This window comes from Nothobranchius furzeri, chromosome 1 (assembly GCF_043380555.1).
Source record: "Nothobranchius furzeri strain GRZ-AD chromosome 1, NfurGRZ-RIMD1, whole genome shotgun sequence".
NCBI lineage: Eukaryota > Metazoa > Chordata > Actinopteri > Cyprinodontiformes > Nothobranchiidae > Nothobranchius > Nothobranchius furzeri.
Window position 1 is genome coordinate 103,013,313 of NC_091741.1, and position 27,833 is coordinate 103,041,145.

Consider the following 27,833-nt stretch of genomic DNA (forward strand, 5'->3'; position numbering starts at 1 on the left):
GGGCACTTGATACTATCGTGAAAGCTTTGTCCCACCCTACAGCACAGAGTACTAACATATGATTGGTCCGGCCTATTTTAGGCCGGAGGTTGGACAGTTTGAACTGGATCGGTACAAGATGGATTTTCCTAAGTTTGGAAAATTCCAAATCTTGCGACAGTTCATCTTGCAGCACAAGGTTACACACATACTTCCAATCTGTAAACACCCTGATGTGTTTGGTGCTGTGTGTTCATTTTAACCATTTGTAACACCGGCTCGGGGTGGGATGTGGGGAGTCTGTGTCACTCACTCAGGCTCCTCCAAAAAGAAACCAGCTCTAATCGGGGCAGCAGTAGCTCAGGTGGTAGAGCGGATTGCCTCATGATCGGAGGGTCATGGGTTCGATTCCAGCTCCCACCAGGGGTATCCTGCTGTTGTGTCCTTGGGCAAGACACTTCACCCAACTTGCCTGTGTTAGTGGTGGTCAGAGGGGCCGACGGCGCCAAATGGCAGCCTCGCCTCTGTCAGACCTCCCCAGTGCGGCTGTGGCTACAAGTAGCTTACCATCACTAGCAGTGTGTGAATGTGAGAGTGTGTGAAAGCGTCTTTGGGTGTCTAGAAAAGCGCTATATAAGTTCAATGCATTATTATTTCATTATTATTATTAATCAGCTCTAAGAGCATTTTTGTGTGTGACCGACACATCACTAGTGTGGCTGTTGGACAGCCTGACACTGCTGTGCTTCATTTAACCACATATTAGTGACGCACCACTTTACCTGCCCATTAATGGTAAAGGCGTTGCAATGATGGGAAAAGTAATAATTAGATTACTTCGTCATCTAAAATATTACGCCATTATACTTGATCGCCGTTACTCCCAACACTCGTTTTGAGTATATAAAAGCCTAGACCTTCTCTTTCTGTTTCATTATTTATGACCAAAACATAGTTGTTATATCACCCAGTAGGGCTGCTCGATTATGGCAAAAATAATAATCACGATTATGGTGACTGAAATTGAGATCACGATTATTTAGGACGATTTTTCAATTTATGATTTTATTTGTTTTTATTCAGTCATAAAATTGCTCAGGGCACAATCAGGACAAAAATAAGAAACAAGGTGATCACTAAAATAACTCCTGATTCCCAGTATAAAAAGACCAATATACTTATAGCTCATAGTCCATGACCCAAGGGCTGTAGACCTTGGTTTAACTCATTTAAGTCTAACCAGTACAGACCCAAATACCAATATCTTGCAAATACTGACAGCAAGAATTATACAGTGGCATTTATAACAAATAAATGCAAATTAATTGATGTTCACAAAATGTTGCATAACATTTATTGAGTCGTGTCAAGGTGCTGTAGGAGAGTACACTAGCACCGTGTCCTCAGAGAGATTAGTTATTCTTTATCAGCGTGAGGAACTTATTTCTACCTTATTTATAAACTATTTATTTACAAGTCCATCAGTTAATGTAATAATTGTCCCAACCACAGCTGCACCCCCCACCCCCCAACCCGGTCTCACAGCAATCGGGGCAAGCTGCACGTGTGTTTAGCATGCCGCACGTGCACATTTAGCCGTTTTTAGTGGCTCAGGAGCTCGCAGGTACGTGTGTGTGTGTCACTCACTCTGGTTAATCCAACAGGGAGCCGGCTCCGAGAGCCGTTTCTTTAATGACTGACACATCACTACATCATTCCCTTTCCTAATGTCCTGAAGAACGGTCCGGAGCGCAGGCGGAGTGTTTAGCTAACCTGCAGGAAATGTCGACGACAGTTATCCAGAAAGTAGCTAAGGGTTACCAGAGATGTTTCTGAGGTGTTCACTAGGTACTTTTAAGTTAAAAAGTCAAGAAGGGGGTCTGAAAAGCTGCTAGAAATAGCGTCAAAGTCGCTAGGGAGGAGCACTTCATTTGCAACTCAGGACAGCGCAAGCGGGAGGAGCAAATAATAGGCTTGTTTTGTTTTTTATAATCGTTCAAAACTCAGATCGTAATTGTGATTAAAATTCGATTAATTGAGCAGCCCTATCACCCAGCATAATTCTTGTTTGGGATTATTTAGTTGTGCGTCTTTTGTTAATGAGCTGAGCCCTATGGTGCTCAAACGTTACCCTGGCATTTTTGACGTGTTGCTTATCTTCTGTCTGTGTTAATCTATGTTTGCATTTCCTGTCTTTGTTTTGTAACACAAACTGAAACATAAACTCTCTCTTTAATTTATGTATGTAATTCATTAAACTAAAGTAAAACGTTTCTTGAGATCTAAATTAATCTGCTGAGACGACAGTTTCATGCAGTTGCTGTTGTGAGTCTTTCTTGCATGGAGAGCTCTGTAATTCTCTGTTGGCTGTTCACTGCCGCTAAACTTCAAACATAAGTATCATCTAAATAATTTAGAATCAGTTTCCACAGTAAAGGAGAAATACTGTGAGAACAAGGCTGTTTTATTTGCTTTTTTGCACCTGTTTAGATGTGTCTGACTGGATGTTAATGGGACAGTTTATTATAAACAACCAACTCCAATAAACATCTCATTGTCTTCTTCTGCTTTACATTTGTTTGCAGAGCTCCTAACAAATAAAACTTTTATATAAGACTTTTACCAAATTAGAAACCAGCTTTGTTTTTGTCTAAAATGTCAATTTAAAGGAGAAAAGGTTTGGGACTCCAAAAAGGAGTAGCAAGCCTTGTTTTCAAGCTAGTTGATCAACCTTTTAATCCCTGAAATATGAAAAAATTGTCTTAATTACGAAAAATATCTAAACTCTAATAGTAAGAAAACTACTTTATAAACAATTACTGCCGATTTATGTAGTGAATTGATACTCATGTTTTATATTTGAACATAAAGGCATTGCATTTTAGACCTTAAGTCAATCAGAAACATAAAATTTGCTTTAGGCTTAGGGTGGGTGGTGCCTCAGTCTGCCTGTGTATTCGCAGCTCCGGTGTGTGGGCTGGAAGTTCTGGAATCTGCTAGCTCACTCCCGATGGGGTCTGGCTCACCGGGATCTGTTGGATCTCCACCTGGGTTTGGCGCCCTGGGCCACTGAGATCCAATCTTGGCCTGCCCTGGAGAGGGAGGCTGCGGGTGGGCCTGGGGGCTTGGGGTTATTATCTCTTTCCCCCGATGATCCTCTGCGGATCCCGAGAGAGGGTCTGGGGCTTCTCTGACGGCAGTCTCCTCTTGGTCTCCACTCTCCAGGGGGAACCTCTGGGGTTTGGAACTCCTCCACCTTCCATGGGTATTTGGGGACAGGTATGTGGCCCCTCATACTCACCATTGAACACTTCTAAAGAGAAATCTTAAATACACAAGCGCATGTGCGCACACAGGTGCTCACATGGTGGTCTCACAAGTATGGACTTGGGCGTTTTTGGCATATAACCTAAGGCTGTGGTTGATACTAAATGCACTATGAATTATTACTGTGTGTTTTTCCAGCAACAATTGTTACTGTTATATATGCTCATGTTGGTGGTGCAGTGATATGTTTGTTCTGTTGTATTTTTGTGTGTCCCCATTTTTAGCCCTCAGGAGTCAATCCACGTGATGGCGCACTGGTTGCATTACACTCGTTATTATGCCACCAGAAAACCACTCAGCTTCATGATTAGAGCTTGTATTTAAAGCTAAATAAAAGTTGTGAATTATCATGTTTATCCAAGTAATCAAAGGCAAATAATCTGTGCCAAGATAAAGGTGCTTTTATGCATTTGATCTGTGGCAGATGCAGAGCGAAATCCTACAAACGGAGCTCTCTGTCAGCTCCGTCTCTGCTCTTAATGCTCTTCACCATAAGCTAGGACTCGGGAGTCAGGAAGAAAAACAAGACCAAGCTCATCCTATAAGGCAGAGATACCAGACGAACCACATCACCCAGTCACAAAATCATGTGTAAATAGTGGCTAAGTGCAGGCAGGGAAAACGTTCTGCTTCAGAGAGTGGGCTCCTTGCTGCTTCCAGGTGGACAAAGTCAAAGAGGACACCCACTGGATTAGAAAATCCTCTGATGTTCCCCTGTGGGTTATTTTGAGGCTTGGCACACATAAACTATGGCTTTTGGTCCTGACACCTTCTTTGTAAAAATATGTGTATAATGTTGTGGCTTGCTAAACCTGATCCTGTCTTCTGCTGGACATATTTGGAAGTAACAGAGGTAGAAAGAAGTGTAGAACTCCATTTTCAGCATAACAGTAGTTTTACATGAAAACGTCTCAGACATGCCTTGCATTTTCATGCAAAAAAAACTGTTATTTGCTACATTTGACCTTTTCTGTTTTTTACTCACACCTTCAAGTTTTATTCTGAGTGCTGAAAATGGGTTGTCACAAATGTTTTGTTGTTTTCAATAGGGATGAACAAATACAGATACCGGTATCAGTTGTAGCCTCCAGAAATGGTCTGTTTTTCCAACTACAGGTCACCTCTTCAGTATCGGGTCATTTGGAGACATAAGTCTTAACTGCTCCTCCTTGAACCGTCACCTTATCGTGGTGGAGGAGTTTGAGTGCCCTAATGATCCTAGGAGCTATGTTGTCTGGGGCACTTAGTGCCCCTGGTAGGGTCTCCCATGACAAATTGGTCTTAGGTGAAGGGTGAGACAAAGAACGGTTCGAAGGATCTTTCATGGCGGTTAAAACGAAGAGTCGGAGTACCCGGCCCGGAGGGTTTCCGGGGTCCCACCCTGGAGCCAGGCCTGGGGTTGGGGCCCGTGAGCGAGCGCCTGGTGGCCGGGCTTTCGCCCATGGGGCCCGGCCGGGCCCAGCCCGAACCGGATACATGGGCTCGTCCAACTGTGGACCCACCACCCGCAGGAGGAACATGAAGGGTCCGGTGCAATGCGAATCGGGTGGCAGACCAAGGCGGGAGCCTTGGCGGTCCAATCCCCGGACAAGAAAACTAGTTTTTGGGACATGGAACGTCACCTCGCTGGCGGGGAAGGAGCCGGAGCTTGTGGCAGAGGTTGAGCGGTACCAGCTAGATATAGTCGGACTCACCTCGACACATTGCATTGGCTCTGGAACCCGAGACCTGGAGAGGGGTTGGACACTCTACTTTGCTGGAGTTGCTCCGGGTGAGAGGTGGAGGGCTGGGGTTGGCTTTTTGTTAGCCCCAAGACTCTCTGCCTGTGTGTTGGGGTTTACCCCGGGGGACAAGAGGGTAGCTTCCTTGCGCCTTCGGGTCGGGGAACGGGTCCTGACTGTTGTTTGTGCTTATGGGCCAAATATCAGTTCAGAGTACCCACCCTTTTTGGAGTCCCTGGGACGAGTGCTAGATAGTGCTCCATCAGGGGACTCCATTGTCCTGCTGGGGGACTTCAATGCTCACGTGGGCAATGACAGCTTGACCTGGAGGGGTGTGATTGCGAGGAATGGCCCACCTAATCTGAACTCGAGCGGTGTTTTGTTATTGGACTTCTGTGCAAGCCGCAGTTTGGCCATAACGAACACCATGTTCGAACATAAGGATGCCCACCGGTACACTTGGTACCAGGGCAGCCTAGGTCACAGGTCGATGATAGATTTTGTAGTCGTATCATCTGACCTGCGGCCGTATGTTTTGGACACCCGAGTGAAGAGAGGGGCGGAGCTGTCAACTGATCACCACCTGGTGGTGAGTTGGATCAGATGGCAAGGGAACATGCCGCGTAGACCTGGCAGACCCAAACGCATAGTGAGGGTCTGCTGGGAACGCCTGGCAGAAGAACCTGTCAAGACGGTCTTCAACTCCCACCTCCGGCAGAGCTTTGACCACGTCCCGAGAGCAGTGGTTGACATTGAGTCCGAGTGGGCCTTTTTCCACTCTGCGATTGTCGAGGCGGCTGTTGCTAGCTGTGGTCGTAAGGTGGCCGGTGCCAGTCGAGTTGGCAACCCCCGTACCCGCTGGTGGACACCAGAGGTTCGGGGAGCCGTCAGGCTGAAGAAGGAGGCCTACAGGGCGTGGCTGGTCTGTGGGTCTCCGTAGGCAGCAGACAGGTACCGGATAGCCAAGCGGGGTGCAGCAGTGGCAGTTGCCGAGGCAAAATCTCGGGCGTGGGAGGAGTTTGGTGAGGCCATGGAGAAAGACTATCGATCGGCTCCAAAGAGGTTCTGGCAAACTGTCCGGCGCCTCAGGAGAGGAAGGCAGCAACTCGCTCACACTGTTTACAGTGGGGATGGTGAGCTGCTGACGTCAACTGAGGCTATAGTCGGACGGTGGAAGGAATACTCTGAGGAGCTCCTCAATCCCACCAATGCGCATTCCGAGGAGGAACCAGAGCTGGGAGGCCTGGGGATGGACTGTCCGATCTCGGGGGCAGAAGTTGCTGAGGTAGTCAAACAACTACACAGCGGCGGAGCCCCGGGGGCGGATGAGGTTCGTCCTGGGTATCTCAAGGCTATGGATGTTGTAGGGCTGTCATGGTTGACACGTCTCTACAACATTGCGTGGTCATCGGGGGCAGTTCCTAGGGAGTGGCAGACCGGGGTGGTGGTCCCCATCTTTAAGAAGGGTGACCTGAGGGTGTGTTCCATCTTTAGGGGGATCACACTCCTCAGCCTCCCTGGAAAGGTCTACTCCAAGGTACTGGAGAGGAGGGTCCGATCGATAGTTGAATCTCAGATAGAGGAGGAGCAATGTGGTTTTCGTCCTGGCCGTGGAACTGTGGACCAGCTCTATACCCTTGCAAGGGTGATGGAGGGGGCATGGGAGTTTGCCCAACCAATCCACATGTGCTTTGTGGATTGGAGAAGGCTTATGACCGTGTCCCCAGGGGCACCCTGTGGGGGACGCTCCAGGAGTATGGGGTGGGTGGCTTTCTGTTAAGGGCCATTCAGTCCCTTTACCAGAGGAGCGTGAGTTTGGTCCGCATAGCCGGTAGTAAGTTGGACCTGTTCCCAGTGAGGGTTGGACTCCGCCAGGGCTGCCCTTTGTCACCGGTTCTGTTCATCACTTTTATGGACAGAATTTCTAGACGCAGCCGTGGTGTGGAGTGTGTCGAGTTTGGTGGCAGGAGAATCTCGTCTCTGCTTTTTGCGGATGATGTGGTCCTCCTTTTTTTTTTTTTTTGGGGCTGGAGACTAGGAGGGAGATCTGGCCGTCTGGTTGGGGTCTGGGGTGGTGGGTTGCTGTGCTCGGCGGTGGGCGGGGGAGCCTGCTCATCAGCACCCCAGCAGAAAGGGTCAAACTCTGGTAACCGGTGGTGGTTGTACCCCATGTGCAGCATTACCGGGACCAGAGTGAATAGGGTGTGTATGGGGAGCATGAATGGGTGTCCGGCGTGTATTTTTGTAAGTCTTTGGTTGTATGTGCATGTGTGAGCATGAGGGAGGGAGTGTGTGACTGTGTTTGTGTATGACTGTATATGTCAGGTGGGGCCTTTGACTCCTCCCTTCTCCTGGGACCTCCTTTGATGATATAGATCTTCGTCTCCCCTCCCCCCTGTCACACCTGGTGTGGGTGTGATGCCTTGGTCTGCCTGAGTGTTCGTGGCTCCCGGGTCAGGGAGTTTAAGATTTTTGGCATCTGCCTGATCAATCCCGGTGGCGGCCTGGGGGGGTCTGGGTCCCTGGGCTCTGCTGGGTCCCCGGCGGGGGTGGTCGCCCCTGGGTCCCGGGTCGCTGGGTCCCGGACTCGGCCGGCTAGGGGGTGGGAGGCTGCGGGCAGGCCTGAGGACTTGCCGCTGATATCTCCCGGGGCTCTGCCGGCTGCTGGTTGTGGCCCCCCGGGGCGATCCTCTGTGCCTCTCGAGGGGGGCGGGGGCCTTTCTGGTTGCGGGCTCCTTGGGGTTCCTGTGTTCTGGGGCAGCGCCTGGATCTCTGGGACTTGGGGCTCCCCCCCATCTCCTACGCGTCTTTGGGGGGCAGATCTGTGGTCCCTCACACTCTCTATTGGACGCTCCTATAGATAAACCTTACATAAACAAGCGCGTGTACACACACAGGTGCTCACATGGTGCTCTCATAAGTATGGGCTTGGGCACGTTCAACACATGTCTTAAGACTATGGTGGGCACTCAATGCACTGTGGTATATTATCGTGTGACTGTTTAGTTAAACAATGATTGATTATATATTTCTTCATCAAGTTGACGCAGTGATAGCTTGATTTTGTTATATTGGTGTTGTGTCCCATTTTTTTGTTATGTTTTGCTTTTTTCTCGTCTCATTTTGCAGGTCTAGAAGCAGACTCTTGTTCATTATTGTTTATTTTTGTTGAATCCCCCCCCCCACCTAACCCCCTCTCTCCCCACCTTTTCTCTTTTCCTTTCTCTTTCACCTCTGTCTCCGTGTCTGGTCGAAATTACAAAGCATTCAAAAACAATAACAATAAAGTTTTAAATATCAGGTGCGACATTAAAAGCAGACTCTTTGATGCTCCACCTGAGACATTAAAAGCAGATGCTCTGATGCTCCACCTGAGAGTAAAACTGTAAGGCTTGTTACCAGCATTCAGACATCAATTCTGCTTGCTTCACAGCCAGACAGGACACGTTAAAAAAAAAAAAAAAAAAAAAAAAAATGATGTGGTCCTCCTAGCTTCATCCAGCTCTGACCTTCAGCTCTTGCTGGGTAGGTTCGCGGCCGAATGTGAAGCGGCTGGGATGAGGATCAGCACCTCCAAATCTGAGACCATGGTTCTCGACCGGAAAAGGGTGGCTTGCCACCTCCTGGTCGGGGGAGAGGTCCTACCTCAAGTGGAGGAGTTTAAGTATCTCGGGGTCTTGTTCACGAGTGAGGGTAGGGGGGATCGGGAGATCGACAGGCGGATTGGTTCGGCGTCTGCAGTGATGCGGACGCTGAGCCGATCTGTCGTGGGGAAGAGGGAGCTGAGCCAGAAAGCCAGGCTCTCGATTTACCGGTCGATCTACGTCCCAATCCTCACCTATGGTCATGAGCTTTGGGTAATGACCGAAAGAACGAGATCGCGCATACAAGCGGCCGAAATGAGTTTCCTCCGTAGGGTGGCCGGGCTCAGCCTTAGAGATAGGGTGAGGAGCTCGGACATTCGGGAGGGACTCGGAGTAGAACCGCTGCTCCTCCGGATCGAAAGGAGCCAGTTGAGGTGGTTTGGGCATCTGGTCAGGATGCCTCCTGGACGCCTCCCCGGGGAGGTGTTTCGGGCATGTCCTGCCGGCAGAAGGCCCCCGGGTCGACCCAGGACACGTTGGAGAGGTTACATCTCCAATCTGGTCCGGGAACACCTTGGGGTCCTGCCGGAGGAGCTGGTGGACAAGGCCGGGGAGAGGACGGCCTGGAGCTCCCTAGTTGGGATGCTCCCCCCGCGACCCGGACCCGGATAAGCGGAGGAAGACGACAAAGTCTTAACTGGTGCTTTAATCGGCAAGAAAGATACTGTTGCTCTGCCAAGGTCCCTCCAGTTTCACTCTTATCTAAGACTGGTTTTCATTCACAGCACAAGACGGATGAACTTTCAGAAATAAATCATATAATGAATAAGATGAGTAAATAATCATATGGTTGAATGAACAATATTGGTTGAAGAATAATGTTTTAATTAATCTGTGCTTAAATTACTGTGGTTGAAATTAATATTATTATGTTATGATCAGTAATTTTAGCTTTAACAAGTGAATTACTATCTGCTGACAGCTCACACACTCAGACACGTGAAGATGACAAGGTTAAGCTAATATCCTGACACATTGCATTCTGTTCCACCAATCAGAGCTCCTGTATCTGATGCGAGGCGTGTTTTCTGAGGTTTGTTGGTTAAAACCCTTTTTACATGTCAATTTCTGATTTGTTAATAAATCAAAATACGACGATAATTAAAACAGAGCTCACTTTACCGTGAGTTAGTTTTAGTTCTTGTGAGTTCTTGAGAAAGCTTCGGACCGGCCATCTGGAGCAAAACCTCTTTAACCCAGAGCATCTTTTGAAAAGCTGTCAAAAGCCTGTTGCACACTACAGCTGACTGCAAACGGTTCCTTCAGAATAAAGCTGAACCAACTTCCAACTCCTTAAGAGTTATTCCTAAGACGTAAATAACAACTGTCGTGACCTGAAGACATCTCGAGACCGATCTAGTCGGCACTACGGTTTCTTCTACGGACTTCGGTACCTCTGGGGTCCCCGGATCTCAACACATTCCGGATCTACCACTGGGGTCTTCGAGGGTACGTAGACTCGACAGATTGCGTCTAATGTGTTTTTGATGAGAACCAACTTTGTTAGTTTAATGCAGACCAAATTCATTCCCACTCAGAACTCAGTTTCTTCAGATATGAAGGTTCTGATAACATCACATTCACACATCATCACACCTCACATTCCATCCACTTAGATCCATTCATCACATAAAGTGTCCTAGTTGTCATTTTTTTAGTTGTTTAGAAAATAAATTTCTTACTCTTATAAACTTGACTCTCTTCTTGAATTAATACAAAGTGTCTGAAAATCCCTGAATAAACAAAGAATTCTAAATCTTCTGGTTAAACAGTCAAAGACCAATCAGGTTGATATTTCCATGTTTATATATAAATTCATATCTTATTGGTCAAAGTGTAGTGTAGTACATTAAGCTTTAAAAGCACCCAGATACATATGTTACTCTCCTACGCAGTAAAAGTTAACCGATACCAATGCAGTAGCTTTAAAGTGACTTCACTGTAACTTGTCATTTCTGTTCACCTAAAATTTTAGTTTTGTGATCATTTCTATTCATATATTTTACTTTTTATCCACCTCACAGTCTTTTCCTGTTGAAAGCAAAGAAGACAATACAACCTGTATTCCAATTCAGAGCATTTCTTTGTGTGGTAGATGTATTTGCATCGGTAATCTGTATCGGCGAGTACTCCGATCCAAATATCGGCATCGTATCAGTTTGGAAAAAAGTGGTATAGTTTCATCCCTAGTTTTCACTTCAGCAAATATGTATTTTTTTTCTGTTCGGATTTTGATTATTTGTTTACTAATTACTTAATAATTAGTGTGCTAATACATCTAACAAAATGAAGAGATTACTCTGAACTCACATATGTGAGGTTGTGCTGAAAATAATTATACCAAACAAGGCACAAACTGTAAAAGAGAGTGTAATATAAAGGTGAACACTAAAACTTGTAAATACGGCTAACTATACCACAAACTCCAGAGGGTTAATGCTGGTAACTCCTTATCAATATTTGAGCAAATATTTACTACACGTGTGTGTGTGTGTGTGTGTGTGTGTGTGTGTGTGTGTGTGTGTGTGTGTGTGTGTGTGTGTGTGTGTGTGTGTGTGTGTGTGTGTGTGTGTGTGTGTGTGAGAGAGAGAGAGAGAGAGAGAGAGAGAGAGAGAGAGAGAGAGAGAGAGAGAGAGAGAGAGAGAGAGAGAGAGAGAGAGAGAGAGAGAGAGAGAGAGAGAGAGAGAGAGAGAGAGAGAGAGAGAGAGAGAGAGAGAGAGAGAGAGAGAGAGAGAGAGAGAGAGAGAGAGAGAGAGAGAGAGAGAGAGAGAGTGAGTGAGAGACTGAGAGACTGAGACTTAAATGCTGTTATTTAAGCAAAAGTACCATGAGCCGACTGGACATGGAGGAGACTTAGGCTCTCTATAGTGAAAGACAACTGTCTTTGTGCAACCATAAAATTGTTATAGCGGTATAGGTACAGTGTCATATCTGTTGCAAAATACATCCTGATATGAAAATAATATCACCCAGCCCTAGCTGTAATAACTTGACCCATACTGCAGCAGCTGAAAAAGTCTTGAAAAAGTCCTGGAAAATCATGTCAAAAAAGAATGGGAACCCTGCTCTGCTGGCTTGGGGGTGGAAGGCTGTAGGCGGGCCTGTGGGCTTGCCGCTGATATCTCGCGGGACTCTTGCCGACTGCTGGTAGTGACCCTCTGGGGATATCCTCTGCGCCTCTCGAGAGGGGGCTGGGGCTTTTCTGGTTATGGTCTCCCTGGGGTCCCTGCACTCTGGGGCAGCTCCTGGATCTGTGGGACTTGGAGCTCCCTTCATCTTCTACACATCTTTGGGGGCAGATCTGTGGCCCCTCACACTCTATTGGATGCTCCTATAGAGAAACCTCACATATACAAGCACGTATATGCACACAGGTGCTCACATGGTGCTCTCATAAGTATGGACTTGGGCATTTTCAACACACGTCTTAAGGCTGTGGTTGGCACTAAATTCACTGTGATTTATTATCGTGTGATTGTTCAGTAAAACAATGTTGATTTTACATTTCCTCATTAGGTTTACGCAGTGATAGCTTGCACTAGTTGAATCGTTGTGTGTCCCCTTCTTTTTCTCTCCCTCTTTCTGTAGGCCTAGAAGCAGACTCTTGTTCATCATTGATTGTTTATTTTTTGGTGTGGTGAAAATTATCTTCTACATTTGACACCTCCCCGTCGGGAGCGGTGAGCGGCAGACACGGCCTTGCTCGGGAACACATGTTGTTATCTGACAATGTAAATTTGGTGAGACAAGCAATTGGAGTCCTGCAGCGATGGGGTGAATGGGCTTGTGCAAAAATATTGTACCTGGAAAGATCCCTGGAATAAAGCTTTCACAAATGGAGAAGCTGATTCAAATTGTAGTTGATGTCCACAAATGTCATGCAGAAGGTTGTCGAGGTGCAGATTATTCTGATGCATTGTATAGTGAAAATAAAAATTGACTCATCATTCTGCATTTTGCTTCTCAATTACAAAGCAGTGCTTATGTAATTAAACTGAACAAGATATTTCCTCATGGCTCATTGCAAGCTGTCCAGATAACTGAGAATGACAACATCTAGTGGAGGAATTGTGTTTTCCATGTGTTTTCTCTGCCACCGTTCTCCCTCTCTGTGTGTTTCCGTTTTCTGTCTCTTACAGAGAGATATTTTATGCATGGATTAACTCAAAGCCATGTTCACTGTAGCATGCATTGGCACCCATCTTCTCATAGGACTGCAGGAAGGAAGGAAACAAAAAAATTCTTACACTTGCATGCATCCACTCACAGGAGTTATTCTGTCATTTATCACCGTTTCAGAGTGAGTCTTTTATAGAGTCAGAGCTGTGAGCATTCAAACACCTTAGCTTTATTCAAAATGTTTCTCTTACTGTAAACAGACCCAGAATAAATTCTAAGATTGTTAGAATAGTGTCACACAGTCTGGCCTACATTTGAGTGGATACTTTTGGCATAAGAATCACAATGTAAATGCTGCAACACTTTAACTGCCTCAGCAGCTCTTCCTATCCTCGAGTGTGTGTTTGAACATATTCCTGGAGAAGCTCATTTTTCCTGGAGTAGTCTGTTCTGCGGTCTCATTTATCTACTCGGTGGCAGACGGAGGACATTTAAACCGTGATTCAGTGTCCGCATTTGTCTCGGCTAATTGTTGACATCGGGGACGAACGCCAGCGTTGCACAGATTTGCATCTGCTGCACCTGACGGGGCTGCCTCTGACCTTCAGAAGAGATTTGTTTTCTGTTTCTTATTTCCAGCTGTGCGTTTTTGTCTTTTGGACAGGATTTCTTTGTGAAATTACATAAGTGTTGTTCAGTCAGAACTAATGAGCCCGTCCCCCTCTTGCTTACGGCCTTCTTTTTCTCCCTTCTATTGTTTTTTGCATTAGGAATCAGTCTGCTCATTCCTCCCGAGGCCATCCCCAGAGGAAAGATCTATGAGATTTATCTCACAGTTCAGAGAAGAGAAGATTTAAGGTAGGTCTCTTTAGCGCTGTCTAACTGGCAGTCTTCCCTGAACGCCACTAGGCTGTTTGTTTTGATGCTCTATTCTTCCATTAGGAGAGGCTTAAGAGGCTGTGCCAGCACTGTGGAGGAGGGATGTAAATAAATAACATAGCCTTTTACAAGGATGTGCACTGTTTAAGTTAAATTAATTGTTTGGAAAGCAATGTTTATCTGGCTTGTTGCACTCATCCTCTGAAAGCACATCCATGGCAGCCCGGTGTGATAGTGTTATGTTATTGCTCAGTCCTCACAGCTCTGCCCAGCCGCTCGCTCAGTCCAGCACGCTTTAATTATTCTTTGTTACAGCTGCTAGATAATTTGCAGGGATGGCAGTATCATATTCTGCTTTCAAGAGACCAGTAAATTCCCAGTAATATTTTAATAACTACAACCACTTTGTTTCAATTCATTCACCTCTCCCTCTCTCTCTCTCTCTCTCTCTGATGTAGGTTACCCCTGGCCGGCTGCCAGACCCTCCTGAGCCCCATAGTGAGTTGTGGCCCACCGGGGGTAGTCCTGAGCCGGCCAGTTATCCTCAGCATGGACCACTGCTTTGACGCATGTCTCGATAACTGGGCTGTCCGCCTCAAGAAGCAGAACTACGAGGGCGCCTGGGAGGTGAGGCTGCACTAAAACTCGACCACAAAGCCTTTGTAGAAAGATAAAGTTTACAGTAAGTTTACTGTAACATATTGCTGGACAGATTGATTGGTACTGCGTGAAAAGTGCAAACTTTTCCCTGTCATGAGTTGAAAAACACACTGTACTTCATAGGAAGTTCTTGCCCAGCACTCTTCCACAGGGTTTAAATTATATTGACCATCAGGTTGTTTTGTTTTTCTTTTCTATTTCATCAGGCTAGAACAAAGGCCTCGGAGCACTGGCTTTCCTCGGCTAAAGGGTTGCTAAGCAACGTGTTTGTGAAAAATTTTCTACGCAAATTACTGATCCTCAAAGTACTCTTCTGAGTGCTTCTTGACCATTTTGATGACTGCTTCCAATTACAGAATTCCTTCCCTTATTTTTCCACCCATGAAATTTGAAAGCTACCAGAACTGCAGGTTGCAATCAGGAAAGAGCTGAGAACAGCCTTTTAGTGTATACACACACACACACACACACACACACACACACACACACACACGAGAGCAAAAACACACAAACGCTGTTCGAGGCTATAGACCCATCTCAAGAATCGACTGATATTGGACAGAGTGCTGGTGGGCTTTAGAGTGTTACTAGGTCCTCTTTCATGCTCGATATTGTGCATAAATTATTCAGCCTCCCTCCAGTGTGGCAGAGGTGTGGTGTCTGTGGGATGGATTGGCCTGTCTGAGGCTGAGGTTAGACCACCACTTTTAATCATCAGGCCAGCCAAATATAATCCAACGGCCTGACTGCATGGCCACTAGAGGTTGACAAGAGAAGAGAGGAAAGGACCACAAATAGGAGAAAAGAAGAGTAAAATGGGTCTGGAGTGAAGACCAATGGTCAGTCGGGATCTGCTTCGTTCTCTGTTTTACTTTAAAGGAATATGAAGATGATGAGAAAGAAAGACTCTACTGCGGTTGCATAGAAAATGAACAGTGTCGATACTAATTTTGTTGGTGGTGTATGGGTGAATTGACCATAGATGAGCTTTGCCAGGCATTTGGCAGACACTATCTTATCTCTTTATTCTGACTTACTAATGGGAAGAGTCAGTCAACTGGAACAATGTGATTTTAGAAAAAAATGTTGTCACCTTGGGCCTGATCTGTCTCCAATAAAATAGGCAAGAGAGCAGTAGTTATCTCTTGAAAATCCATCCTATCCCATGCCGTACCACAATTGGATCTTCTCGCAAGTCTGTTTTCCTCATTAAGCACGCCGTAGTGTCTGAGATTCAGCTTCCAAACGAAGCCAGAAAATGTAAGGTGTTGCTTTCCCCGACATGTTTAGATCTGTTGTTGCCTTTCCAACGTGGCAAACTAAAGAAGCAATTAATTCCAGTGCTGCCTGTTAGTTTTTTAACACTTTTAAATATCACATAACAGTATTGGTTTGCAGAGAAATTGGCAAGTTGTTTTCACCTTTCTTAACAAATCTCAAACAGGGGAGGAAGATCTGTAAATTCCAATCATCTCTGTACTCTTTATTTCTCCAAAATCATCTACTTTTTCCAGGAATCCATTCGATTCACCTATCATGTCAAATGAGTAACTCATTCATGCATTATAAAGTAAATTGATGGTCTTCTATAGTATGTATGAGGAAAGTGTGTCAGTATGTAGTAAGCGGTTCTGTGGTGAAAAGGGAATTTGATACAGGAACAAAGAACTTCCCTTTTGCCTGATGTGAACCGTTACTCAGAACTGTATAGCATTTCCTTGAAGACCTTACCATACCATACCAGTTTATTTAAATAGCCCATTTAAAATATAGCATGGGAGCTGCCCAAAGTGCTGCTCAGACAGGATCAATTAAAACCAAATAGACGCAAAAACAATGAGGATAAAAAAAATACTGAACAGTAATAACAGATAAAAATAAGAACAATAAGAAACATATTATGAATTATGAATCATGAAGCGCTTTAAAAACAAAATTCAATAACTTAAACTGTACATGGAAGGTGGCAGGGAGTCAATGGAGATGTGGCAGGACCGGGGTGATATGGCTACATCGGTTTGTGTAGGTCAGGAACCTAGCAGCAGCATTCTCAACGACCTGCAGCCGGTTCAGGGCAGAAAAGGAGTACCTACAAGTGGTGCGTTTGCATAGTCCAAGCGTGAGGTAATAAAAGCATGGATGACTGATTCCAGGTGCCTCCACTTCAGGATTGGTCTTAGACGAGTTAAGCGGCGTAACTGATAAAAACAAGACCTCACCACTTAGTTTATCTCGGGTCATTGAGAGGTCGGCATCCAGCTTTAACCCAAGACTAGTTACCCACTGTTTAGGGTTTGGAGTTAAAAAAATCACAAGCAGGGTGACAGCCAGGGTGATTTCGGGGGTCAATAACGATAGACTCAGTCTTTAACTCATTTAATTTTAGGAATTTGGATGCCAGCCAGTCCTTCGCATCAGCCAAACATGCAGAAAATCGTGAGCCCACGTTTTTCTAATTCAGCGCTACATATATTTGGCAGTCGTCAGTGTAAATGTGATAGTCCAGACCACACTGACTCAGGATTCTGCCCAGTGGCAGGAGGTATACGGAAAAAGGAGTGGCCCAAGAACAGAGCCCTGTGGCACTCACCAAGGCAACGGGAGACAGAAGGAGGTACAATCACCAATCTGGACAGTAATGGATTGGTTGTATACGTAGGAGCTGAACCATTCATGTGCAACCCCCATCAGCCCAACCCAAGACCAAAGCCGGTCCAATAGAATATAGTGGTTGACTGTGTCAAAAGCCGCCGAGGGGTCCACTTAGAGCAGCAATACCCTGGACTCAGAGTCAGATGCCACCAGAATGTCATTTAGCACCCTAATCAGGACAGACAGTGCTATGGTGTGGCCTGAAAGTAAACTCAAACACATCTAACAATGAATTCCTGTCCATGTGAGCAGAGATCTGTGCATGAACAATTTTCTCAGGAACCTTTGGAAGGAACGGGACTTTCGAGATAGGACAGAAGTTCTCATAAATGGAGTGATCCAGACCAGGTTTCCTCAATATCGGCTGAACAACCGCATCTTTAAAAACCTTAGGGAACACTCCAGTGCTGAGATTAGTGTTAAAAATGTTCATAAATGCTGGGCACAGTGTAGACACCGAGTCGTGCACCAATTTAGCCGGGAGGCAGTCCACCGAAGAGCCAGCCGGCTTCATGGAGCTAATTTGCATCTCCAAGTCAGCAAGCCGAACTGGAGCAAAGTCCGAGAAGACAGGTCGGCCAGTCGCTTCCACATAGACGATTAGTCTTTGAGGCTGGAGGCTGAGCCTAATATTGAGGATCTTGTTAAAAAAAAAAGTTCTGTAGATCCTTGAACGAGGCAATTTTAATTTAACATTATGTCTCGTTTGCTTTCTCCAGGACGTCCTGTTAATGGGAGAGGAGCTAGTGACAGAGCCTTATTACTGCCAACTTGAGGCCGAGACGTGTCGGCTGTTCTCAGAGCAGCTCGGTGCATTTGCCCTGGTTGGAGAGTCGCTGCACATGGGTGCATCCAAACGCCTCCGACTGGTGCTGTTCTCGGATGCGTACTGCTCCACGCTGGAGTACAACATCAGAGTATACTGCATGGATGACATTCAGGATGTCTTCAAGGTAAAGAGCTCCTGTTTATTGTCACTTTTGTAACCGTGAGATTAGTTTTGCATGTGTGATTGTATGTGATGTTTATGCTGGGGTGTTTTCTCATCACTTTATTCAGCAGCATATTCCTCCCTCCCCCTCCACGCAGAAAGAGTATAATCAAGCTCTAATGGTTGGCTCCCTCCCCCGAGGACCGCCTCTGAGTAGCCTGTTCAGATTTCATTTGCATGGTTAATTAGTAAATTAAAAGGAGCGTCTGTCCCAATCCCTTCCCAGCAACCCCCCAGTACTTCATTTACTTCTCTCCACACCTCTCAGTCTCTCTCTAAGCTGTTCCCTCCTTCAGTGTCACCACCCACAGCCACAAGTGCCACTTCCACCAGAAACCACTTCTGCTGGCTGTAATGGCTGACCTCCTTGTGAAAAGGTAGCAGCACTATCTATGGATGGCTAAGGGACATAAACAGTGGGAGTCACCAGGAGTTCACTGTGAAATTAGCTCAATGAGATGATTGGTCGAGAGCTGCACCGGCTCTGGCTGTGGGGTGGGAATTACACAAACCTTTTGCAAAAGTCTTCAGCATTTAACTTTCTCTGTGTTTTGCTTCTTGCACTCATTTAAAAGTGGTGATCCCCAGGCTCACTGAAAGCCTTCAATGCTTTTTTTTTTTTTAGTTCAGCTGTTTTTTTTCTCTCATTAAGCATCTGAGAATATCTATAGTGGATTTCTTAGGTTCTTGCTTAAGAGTCATTCAAACATAATAGTTTTAAACAAAGACAAATAGATGCTCTTTGCTGGTCTTTGGTTTGACTCTTGTTCTAAAAACACAAAACAAAATATTGTGGATTCATTTGTTAAAAAAAACCAAGGAGTTGGGTAGTGTCTAGATATTTCATACATGTCAATGCTAGTGTTTTGTCACAATGTGTTTCTTTGGGTTTTTGTTTCTTTGCTAATCCTCTTAATTCTGACTCATAAATCAAATCATTCACACATAAAAAAATTACTTGAGAGAAGAGTTGGTGTTGTGTTCACACATAACAGATAACACATAAACAACTTTAAAGGCACACTGAGTAACTGTTTGGTATTTTTAAATCATTTTCTTGAGCCAGTAGGTGCTAAAATGACCCTATCCAGGGTAAATACAGTGTTGTATCCCCCTCCACTCCTTGTGGACAGAATTCCATATTTGCAACTTGAGCCTCCTGGACAGGTGACCTAAAGTCTTTCAAAGTCTCGTATTTGGCGAGAGGCAGTAGCGCTTTACAGCAATCCATGTTTATGCCTCCGAAAAGGCAAACCTTGTTTAATGGTCTTGACTAGGGGTGTAACGGTACACTAAAACTTGTGTTCGGTTCAGTGTTTTGAAGAGCTCAGTTTGATTAATTTTCAGTATATTATTATTATATTTATTTATTTAAAATCTGAAGTGGCTCCTATAGTGAGTATTACCAGGTGTCATCACAGGCTGCTGATCCAGCATGATGTCTTTAATTATTTCACAGGTTATTTGGGCCACAGACATACATATGTAGACGCCCAGTGGGAGAAGGGAGAGAGGGAGGGGTGAAGCGAATGTGATTTTATGATAGATTTTTTGAATATGAATTTTAAAAGACAAGTCTGGCTCCAGCCAAACCCCCAAATAGTTGATACTATCAGATAAGAGTACTTGCAAAGAGTCCGAGAAGAATAAATTTTGATTAATATTTTCAACAGAGCTAGATGGACTTTTTTGAAAAAGCATGTAATATGTTTTCGATTTATTGAGAAAAAGTTTATTTTGTGCTAACCAATGTTGTACTTTCATGAAGTTGAACTGAAGGGTCTCTTGAATTTCACTTACGTTTGGTTGAGAACAATACAGAATTGTATCATCAGCATATAGATGAACCGAACTAGAAGTGCAACACAGCGGGAGATCGTTAATAAAAAGTGAAAATAATAGCGGCCCCAATGAGGAGTCTTGAGGAACACCTCTAACAACTTCATTACCCAGATGATGACAGCCATTGATGTAGGGTGCGTTGGTGCAACTGGTGCGGCACACCGGGGTCAATGGGCCCAGCGGGCCCAGAGAGGGGCCCGGAAGACAGACAGACAGAGAGAGACAGTGAGACAGAGAGTGTGCGTGTTGGCCAGCCACGCAACAGCAGAGATAAGGATGCATCTCAACTCAGACACGTGACGCATGCATATTCATCAATGAAGTGCTCTGTGTATTCACTAATGAAACACAGCTCGAGTGCATTCAGGCTTGTAAGTGATCATGTTGGGGGATCTAGTTTAGGGTTGAATTTTTAGAGCGCGCTACTGTAGAGGTGCATGGAGGTGGATACCAGCTGTGTGATACAGCGACTGTCAGGTACTGATGATGATGATGATCAGAATGATGATCATATGATCAGACTCGTCTCATTTTTTGGGCCAGAGAGAGAAAAAAAATTGTAACAACATTGTGCTGCTGTGTCAGAAGTTCTGGCTAAACTTGATGATTTTCGTTCATGGGCCACACTTCAATTCAATTCAAGTTTATTTATATAGCGCCAAATCACGACAAGAGTCGTCTCAAGGCACTTCACACAGTAAACATTCCAATACAGTTCAGGTCATTAAGCCAATCAGTAAAACGTTTCTTGTATGAGGAACACAGCTAGTTGCATAGAGTCACTGACTAGTGTCAGTGTCTTTACAGCAATCCTCACACAAAGCAAGTGTGTAGTGACAGTGGAGAGGAAAAACTCCCTTTTAACAGGAAGAAGTCTCCAGAGGATCCTGGCTCAGCAGCAGCAGCCATCCGCTGCAACTCACTGGGTATCGAGAAGACAGAGCAGACACACGCACACACCATCACCCACCCACACACACACACACACACACACCACACAAACATCTACACAACATATATACCAAGTAGTGTTTCTATGTTTACATTGTGATTTCTTAGTAAATATTCTATTTAGGAAGAGATAAATTTTATTGTATTTATCCTAGTGAATCTATAATTAATTCAACAGGTAAACTAGTAGTAGCACATTCAATGTCAAGGAAAGTAACGTGTTATCATCAGGAGAGGGAGAATGTTTAAGTTATTAGCAACAGTGTTCAAGATGATGGCCCCCTCCATGAGGCCACCACAACTCAGCAGAACACCATTGTAGCTTCTTCTGGGAAGAAAAACAAAGAAAAAATAAAGTTAACAGCTGAAATTGCAGGAAATAATGCACTTAAAAAGCATCGAGTGTGGAAAGTGATCAGTATGTCCTCCAGCATCCATGCTTTCGTTCTTTTTTAAACACAGAAACAGTTTTGTTTACCTGTTTGTAGCTACAGTTTCGCCGACGGCTGCCGGCTTCTTCAGCCTGAAGAACGTCGGCGAAAGCATGGATTTAGAAAGACACAGCAAGAACACACCTAAGATGTCGTCCAGCAGTCTAAGCCTACAGCAGCATAACTACAGAGATAAATCTGGATAACATAGCCTTTTAAATGGAGGCATGTTGGAGGCAGAGCAAAGGAGAGCCATCTTCACTGATTGTATTCTCTACTGTACACTCCACCTCCCTCTACTCCCACACTTGTCCAGATCTGGGTTAACATCAACATAGCCCTATAACAACATAGGCCCTATCAAATGAAAATATTTTAAGCCTAGTCTTAAAAGTAGACAAGGTGTCTGCCTCACGGACTTAGGCTGGGAGCTGGTTCCACAAGAGAGGAGCCTGATAGCTAAAAGATCTACCTCCCATCCTATTTTTAGATATTCTGGGAACCACCAGTAAACCCACAGTCTGAGAGTGAAGTGCTTTGTTAAGAATATATGGAATAATCAGATCACTGATGTATGATGGAGCTCGATTACCGGTATTAAGAGCTTTATATGTGAGGAAGAGGATCTTAACCCTCTCAGGCTCAAAATAAGTTTTGATAAAAGGACGAACAACTAAGTCCTTCATGGGTACTTCTGAGTTAAAAAATGCTCATGAAATATGTATGTGGAGTAACCAGGTAGGTTAACGTTGCAAATCTGCAACGCCTGCCTCCAGAGGGTTAAAATATATTCTAAATTTAACAGACAGCCAATGTAGGGAAGCTAAGACAGGAGAGATATGATCTCTTTTTAAAATTCTTATCAGAACTCTAGCTGCAGCATTTTGGACAAGCTGAAAATTTTAACTACATACTGTGGACATCCTGATAGTAATGAATTACAGTAATCCTGTCTTGATGTAATAAATGCATGAACTAGTTTTTCAGCATCACTCCTGAAAAGGATCTTTCTAATCTTAGCAATATTCCGAAGGTGGAAAAAGGATATCCTACAAACCTGTTTAACATGGGATTTGAATGACATGTCCTGGTCATAGTTAACACCAAGGTTCCTTACTTTGTTCTCAGAGACTAATTTAATGCCGTTCAGGTCAGGTGATTGACTTAGCAATTTGCTTTTGTGATTTTCGGGTCTAAAGATGAGAATTTCAGTCTTGTCTTGATTTAAAAGCAGAAAGTTTAGAGTTATCCAATTTTTTGTGACTTCAAGACAAGCCTGTAATCTACCTAACCAATGAGGTTTATCAGGGTGTATGGATAAATATAACTGAGTATCGTCAGCATAACGGTGGAAGTTTATCCCTTGCTGTCTAATGATTTTACCAATTGGAAGCATATATATAGTAAAAAGAAAGTAAGCAAAGGAAATGCATCTTTAAATAATTTGGTTGGGAATGGATCTAAAATGCAAGTTAAAGGATTAGGTGAAGCTAATATTTTTGATAACTCTGAAAGCTCAACTGGATTAAAACGGTTCAAACACAGATGAGGTTCTACAGTTACCTTTGATGCTGCCTCACTTACTGCTAATGCTAATGATTTTGTTTCTAATAGAATTTATTTTACTCGTGAAAAATCCCATAAAGTCATTACTGCTGAGGGCTAAGGGAATAGATGGTTCAGAGCTATGATTCTGTGTAAGTTTTGCAACTGTACTGGAAAAAAGTTTAGGGTTCTTCTTATTTTCCTCAATTAGCGATAACAAATAAGCAGTTCTAGCTTGTTGAAGCTTATTTTTATAAAGCACAAGACTATTTTTCCAGGATAAGTAGGACTCCTCCTGGTATGTAGAGCATCATGTTCTCTCCAATTTTCTAGAGTTTAGTTTTAAGGCTCGTAAATGAGAATTAAACCAGGGAGCCAACTTCCTGTCCCTAATTACCTTCTTTTTTTAAAGGGGCAACATCATCTAATGCCACACGTAAAGAAGAAGTAACATTATGAGCTAAATAACGGCTAGAAAAGGGCTAGAAATGAAAATATTGCTTTCTGATACGTTCCTCTGAGATACTGATGGAACAGTTGATTTAAAAGGTGCAACAGCGTTGTCAGATAGAGATGTAGTGAAAATTACTTTCATGTCTAGAGAACTCAGTTATAATTAACTCAAAGGTTATCAAAAAGTGGTCTGAGAAGGCTGGATTGTGTGGAAATATTGTTAATTCGTCACACTCTATGCCATAAGTCAGCACAAGGTCTAATGTATGATGGCAGGAGTGGGTGGAGCTATGTATTGTTTGGGTAAAACCAATTGAGTCTAAGATATTACTAAAGGCTACATTGAGGCTATCATTTTCAATGTTCACATGAATGTTAAAATTCCCCACTACAATGACCTTATCAGTATTTAGCACCAAATCAGATAAAAAGTCAGAGATCTGATCCAAAAACTCAGAGTAAGTAGCCTGGCATGCCAGACTCCTCCTCTGTTTAATTCTCACAGAGAAAGGGTCTGGGAACTCTCCCATTCAAATAACCCCGCCCCGTGAGAATTCTGACGGAGTCAATCAGCGCTGAGTAGCGTATGTCACACACCATAACGCAGAGTTTCTCATAAACATGGCGAATGAAGCGAAGTTCGCTGCAGCTCTTTCCTCTGTTATAAATGACTTGGGCATGTCTTTAAAACAACAACAAGTAGAAGTGCCAAAAGTCTTTCTTCTCATGAAAGATGTTTGCACTTTTTGACTACAGCTAAAAAACTTTAGGTTACTGTCATAACCCCGGTTCTCTGAGTAACATGAGTGAGATGTCTCACTATGGGATACGCCACTCCGTGGATTCCTCAGAAGCACTTATCTCAATACGCCAATCCTGATTGGCCAGTGACCGTGACGTACGCGTCACCTGCTACTATAAGTAGCAAGCGTCCCAACGCACGCACCATTCAAGATACACACCTCTTCTCGCTTCGCCCAGCAAGAAGGGTTGTCTGGTGAGACATCTCACTCATGTTACTCAGAGAACCGGGGTTAAGACAGTAACCTAAAGATCTCTTTCTTAACATTCGTTTTGATGTCTCACTATGGGATATGGAGACTCCCGTATTGCCAGACAGCTTATCCAGCGATCACCAACCTACAGGGATACGTCTTGGCCCACCAAAGACCCCACACTCAGAGTCGTGTGAGTCATTGCAGGGACCGAAACATCAAGCTTATAGAAGCGTGCAAATGCAAGTGGAGAAGTCCAACTTGCTGCAGCACAAATCTCCTGGATTGACAGCCCCCGAAAAAGGGCCCAAGAGGCAGACAGGCCCCTAGTAGAATGGGCCCTGAGCCCAACAGGTGCCTGAATGCCCTGACAGGAGTAAGCCATAGAAATAGCCTCCACAATCCAGTGGGAAAGCCGCTGCTTTGTGACAGGTTTCCCCTAACGAGGCCCACCCCATCACACAAAAAGCTGGTCCCACCTGCGAAGCTTCTCCGTCCGATTCACATACTCCTTGAGCGCGCGAATTGGACACAGCTTGTGCAACCGCTCCTCCTCAGGAGAGGAGAAGGGTGGTGGGTAGAAAGCTGTGAGGATAATAGGAGAAAAGGAGCCCACTACCTTAGGCACAAAGGCAGGGTTGGGCTTCAAGGACACCTTCATGTCACCTGGTGCAAACTGGGTGCAGGATGGGTGCACAGAGAGAGCCTGTAAGTCACTAACTCGCTTTGCAGATACCAAAGCCAGGAGTAGCACCACCTTAAGAGACAGGATCTTAAGGTCCAGGCTGTCCATAGGTTCAAATGGAGGCCCGGAGAGGGCCGACAGCACCAAGGACAGATCCCATGAGGGCACCAGGGGTCGAGACACAGGGAGAAGCCTGTGCGCCCCTCATGAAGCTACACACCAGGGGGTGTTGACCTGCCAATTTCTTCCCAAAACCCATGTGACGGGCGGAAATGGCTGCTAGGTACACTTTAATGGTGGAGAAAGCCTTCTTCCCATCCAACAAGTCTTGCAGGAAAGACAGAATGATGTTCACTGGGCATTGGAAGGGTGAGACCTACCTACCCTGACACCAGGCTTTAAACACCCTCCATTTACAGTCATATAGGGACCTAGTGGAGGGGGCCCTAGCATTCTGAATGGTTCGAATGACTGCCTGGGGCAGCTCTGCTGACACTAGCCCGCACCCCTCAGGGGCCAGGCCCACAGGGCCAGCCGTTCTGGATGAGGGTGGAAGATCGAGCCTCTCGCTTGGGACACCAGGTCCCTGCGAAGCGGCAGTTTCCAAGGTTGGCCCTCCAGGAGTTGGAAAATGTCCGCCACCCAATGCATGGCTGGCCAGTATGGGGCCACCAGAATGAGAGTGTGGCGCTGGGTTCGTACCCTCAGCAAGGTGGGTGGTATCAGGGCCACTGGGGGAAAAGCGTAAAGCAGTCTCCGTGGCCAGTCGTGCGCCAGCGCGTCCACGCCGAGTGGAGCGTCTCGGTCGCGCAGGGAGAAAAACAGTGGACACTGAGCATTCTCCTTGGAGGCAAAAAGATCCACTACGGCTGTGCCGAACCGGATCCAAATCTGTTCTAACACAGCTGGATGCAGGCTCCAATCCCCGTACAGGGGTGTCCCTCTGGACAACAGATCCGCCCCCCGATTCAGAACACCTGGGACATGGGTGGTTCTGATTGAGAGGAGATGCCTGCTGCACCATAGGATCAGTCTGCGTGCCAGCGTGTGTAACCGCATGGAGCGCAGCCCCCCCTGGTGGTTTATATAAGCCACAGTCGTGGTGTTGTCTGTTCTCACTAGGACATGATGGCCGGAGAGAAAAGGCAGGAAGCGTCTCAGGGCCAGAAAGACCGCGAGGAGTTCCAGATAATGTATGTGTGTCCCCCAGAGCTCTCTGCTCCACACACCCCTGACAGAGCGACCATCCAGGAGCCCCCCCCCCCCCAACCTGACAGGCTCGCATCTGTCGTGACCACTTTCCTCATGAGAACCAACCCCAAAGGCACCCCCTGTGCCAAGAGGGAGGGGTGACGCCAACAGCGGAGCGCCGCGACGCACGCTGCAGAGACCGTCACCCTGCGCGCTCTGTGGCACACTGGAGAGAGACCCAGAGAAGCCACCCAGCATTGAAAATCTCTCATGTGTAGATGACCGAGTGGTACTACTGAAATAGCCGACGCCATGAGACCCACAAGCCTGAGGCATAACGCAAACCGCATCGAACTGTGTAGGCGGAAGCGTGCCAGGCAGAGCGAGAGCGCGTTCACGCGCGGTGTCGAGAGACGGGCCGTGAACGCCCCTGAGTCCAGATTCAGACCTAGAAAGGTTATTTTCTGGGAGGGGAGTAAAGCACTTTTCTGCCAGTTTATTCTGAAACCCAGACCACACAAGTGATGGATCACAACCAGCGTGTTTGACGCTGCCTCCTCTCTGGATCGTGCCAGCAGGAGCCAGTCGTCTAAATACGTGGCCAGCCGAATGCCCCTCCCTCTCAGAGGGGCGATCGCTGCCTCCGTACACCTGACAAACACCCTCGGGCTCAGCGAGAGGCCGAATGGGAGCACGGTGTATTCGTAACACACTCCCTGAAAGGCAAACCTCAGAAATTTCCTGTGTGGAGGGTACACGGGAATATGAAAGCATGCGTCCCTCAGGTCGATTGAGGTGAACCTGTCGTTCTGGTGAATCAAACGAAAAAGGGATGAGAGCGTGAGCATTTTGAATCTGTACTTTCTGAGGCATCGGTTCAGGGCCCTCAGATCCAGGATCGGGCGAATCCCGGTCCCTCCCCGTTTCGGGACCAGGAAGTACCTGGAGTAGAAACCGCTCTGAGACCGATCGGGAGGCACAATGCATATCGCTCCCTTCTCCAGCAGGGAGGAGATTTCTCCCTGAAGGATGTGAGCTGACGTCCCCCGGGCGTGGGAGAACACTACGCCGGAGAATCGAGGAGGAACTGAGGCGAATTGGAGCCTGTAACCTCTCGAAATAGTTCTCAGCACCCAATGTGAAGCAGAAACCGCTGTCCATTCCTCCATGTGAGTGGAGAGCGGTGACACAGCCGTGACACACGGAGCAGCAGCTCCCTCCAGAGGTTGTGGGGCAGCGGTGCTCGTGGCAACCACTGCGCATGCGCGGGGGCTTTGTGCTTTGAAGGCCCAGGCGTACGGGGACGACCCGTGGCTGGCGGGTAAGTCCGCCAGGGGACGCCTCCGCCTGGTTCCGCTCATGGGTAACATTTTTATTGATTTTTGCTGCGCCCTTGACATTTTGTCTAGATGCGTCAGCGAACGTTTTAATGCTCCTTGAGCGTGACATGTTTGTAAAAAAACAGTGTGAGTGCTTGTGACGTGTGTTTTGAGCCGGCACAGCCGGCTGCACGTCCTGGCCCCACCCCGGACCGCTCGGGGACTCTGCCGGAGGGGTTCCGTGAGGGGGGGAGAAGGCACCATGGCAACATCGAACAGGAGGAGCTGGTGAACGGGGAACTGCCAGCTGCAGCGTCGGGAGGGAAAGAACTCGGTCAGGCTGCCCTCTTCTTCTTCCTCACCTGCTGACCGCTGGGTCGGGTGGGTTTTCCCTATGGCGGAGCGGCTTGGTTGCCGGATCTCTGAGGCCAAACTGGTCGAAGCGCTGA

The 27,833-nt window shown here is 46.1% G+C and overlaps 1 protein-coding gene across 4 annotated transcripts in view; it reads left to right on the forward strand.

The window, feature by feature from the left end:
- Positions 1–27,833, forward strand: part of unc5a (unc-5 netrin receptor A) — a 363,819-nt gene that overhangs the window by 281,101 nt on the left and 54,885 nt on the right. For all 4 annotated transcript variants that reach the window (XM_054738923.2, XM_054738924.2, XM_054738925.2 and 1 more), the window contains 3 exons: positions 13,561–13,648; positions 14,128–14,296; positions 17,701–17,934. In XM_054738923.2, coding sequence (XP_054594898.1) covers positions 13,561–13,648; positions 14,128–14,296; positions 17,701–17,934 — 491 coding nt within the window. The remainder of the gene's footprint in view (positions 1–13,560; positions 13,649–14,127; positions 14,297–17,700; positions 17,935–27,833) is intronic.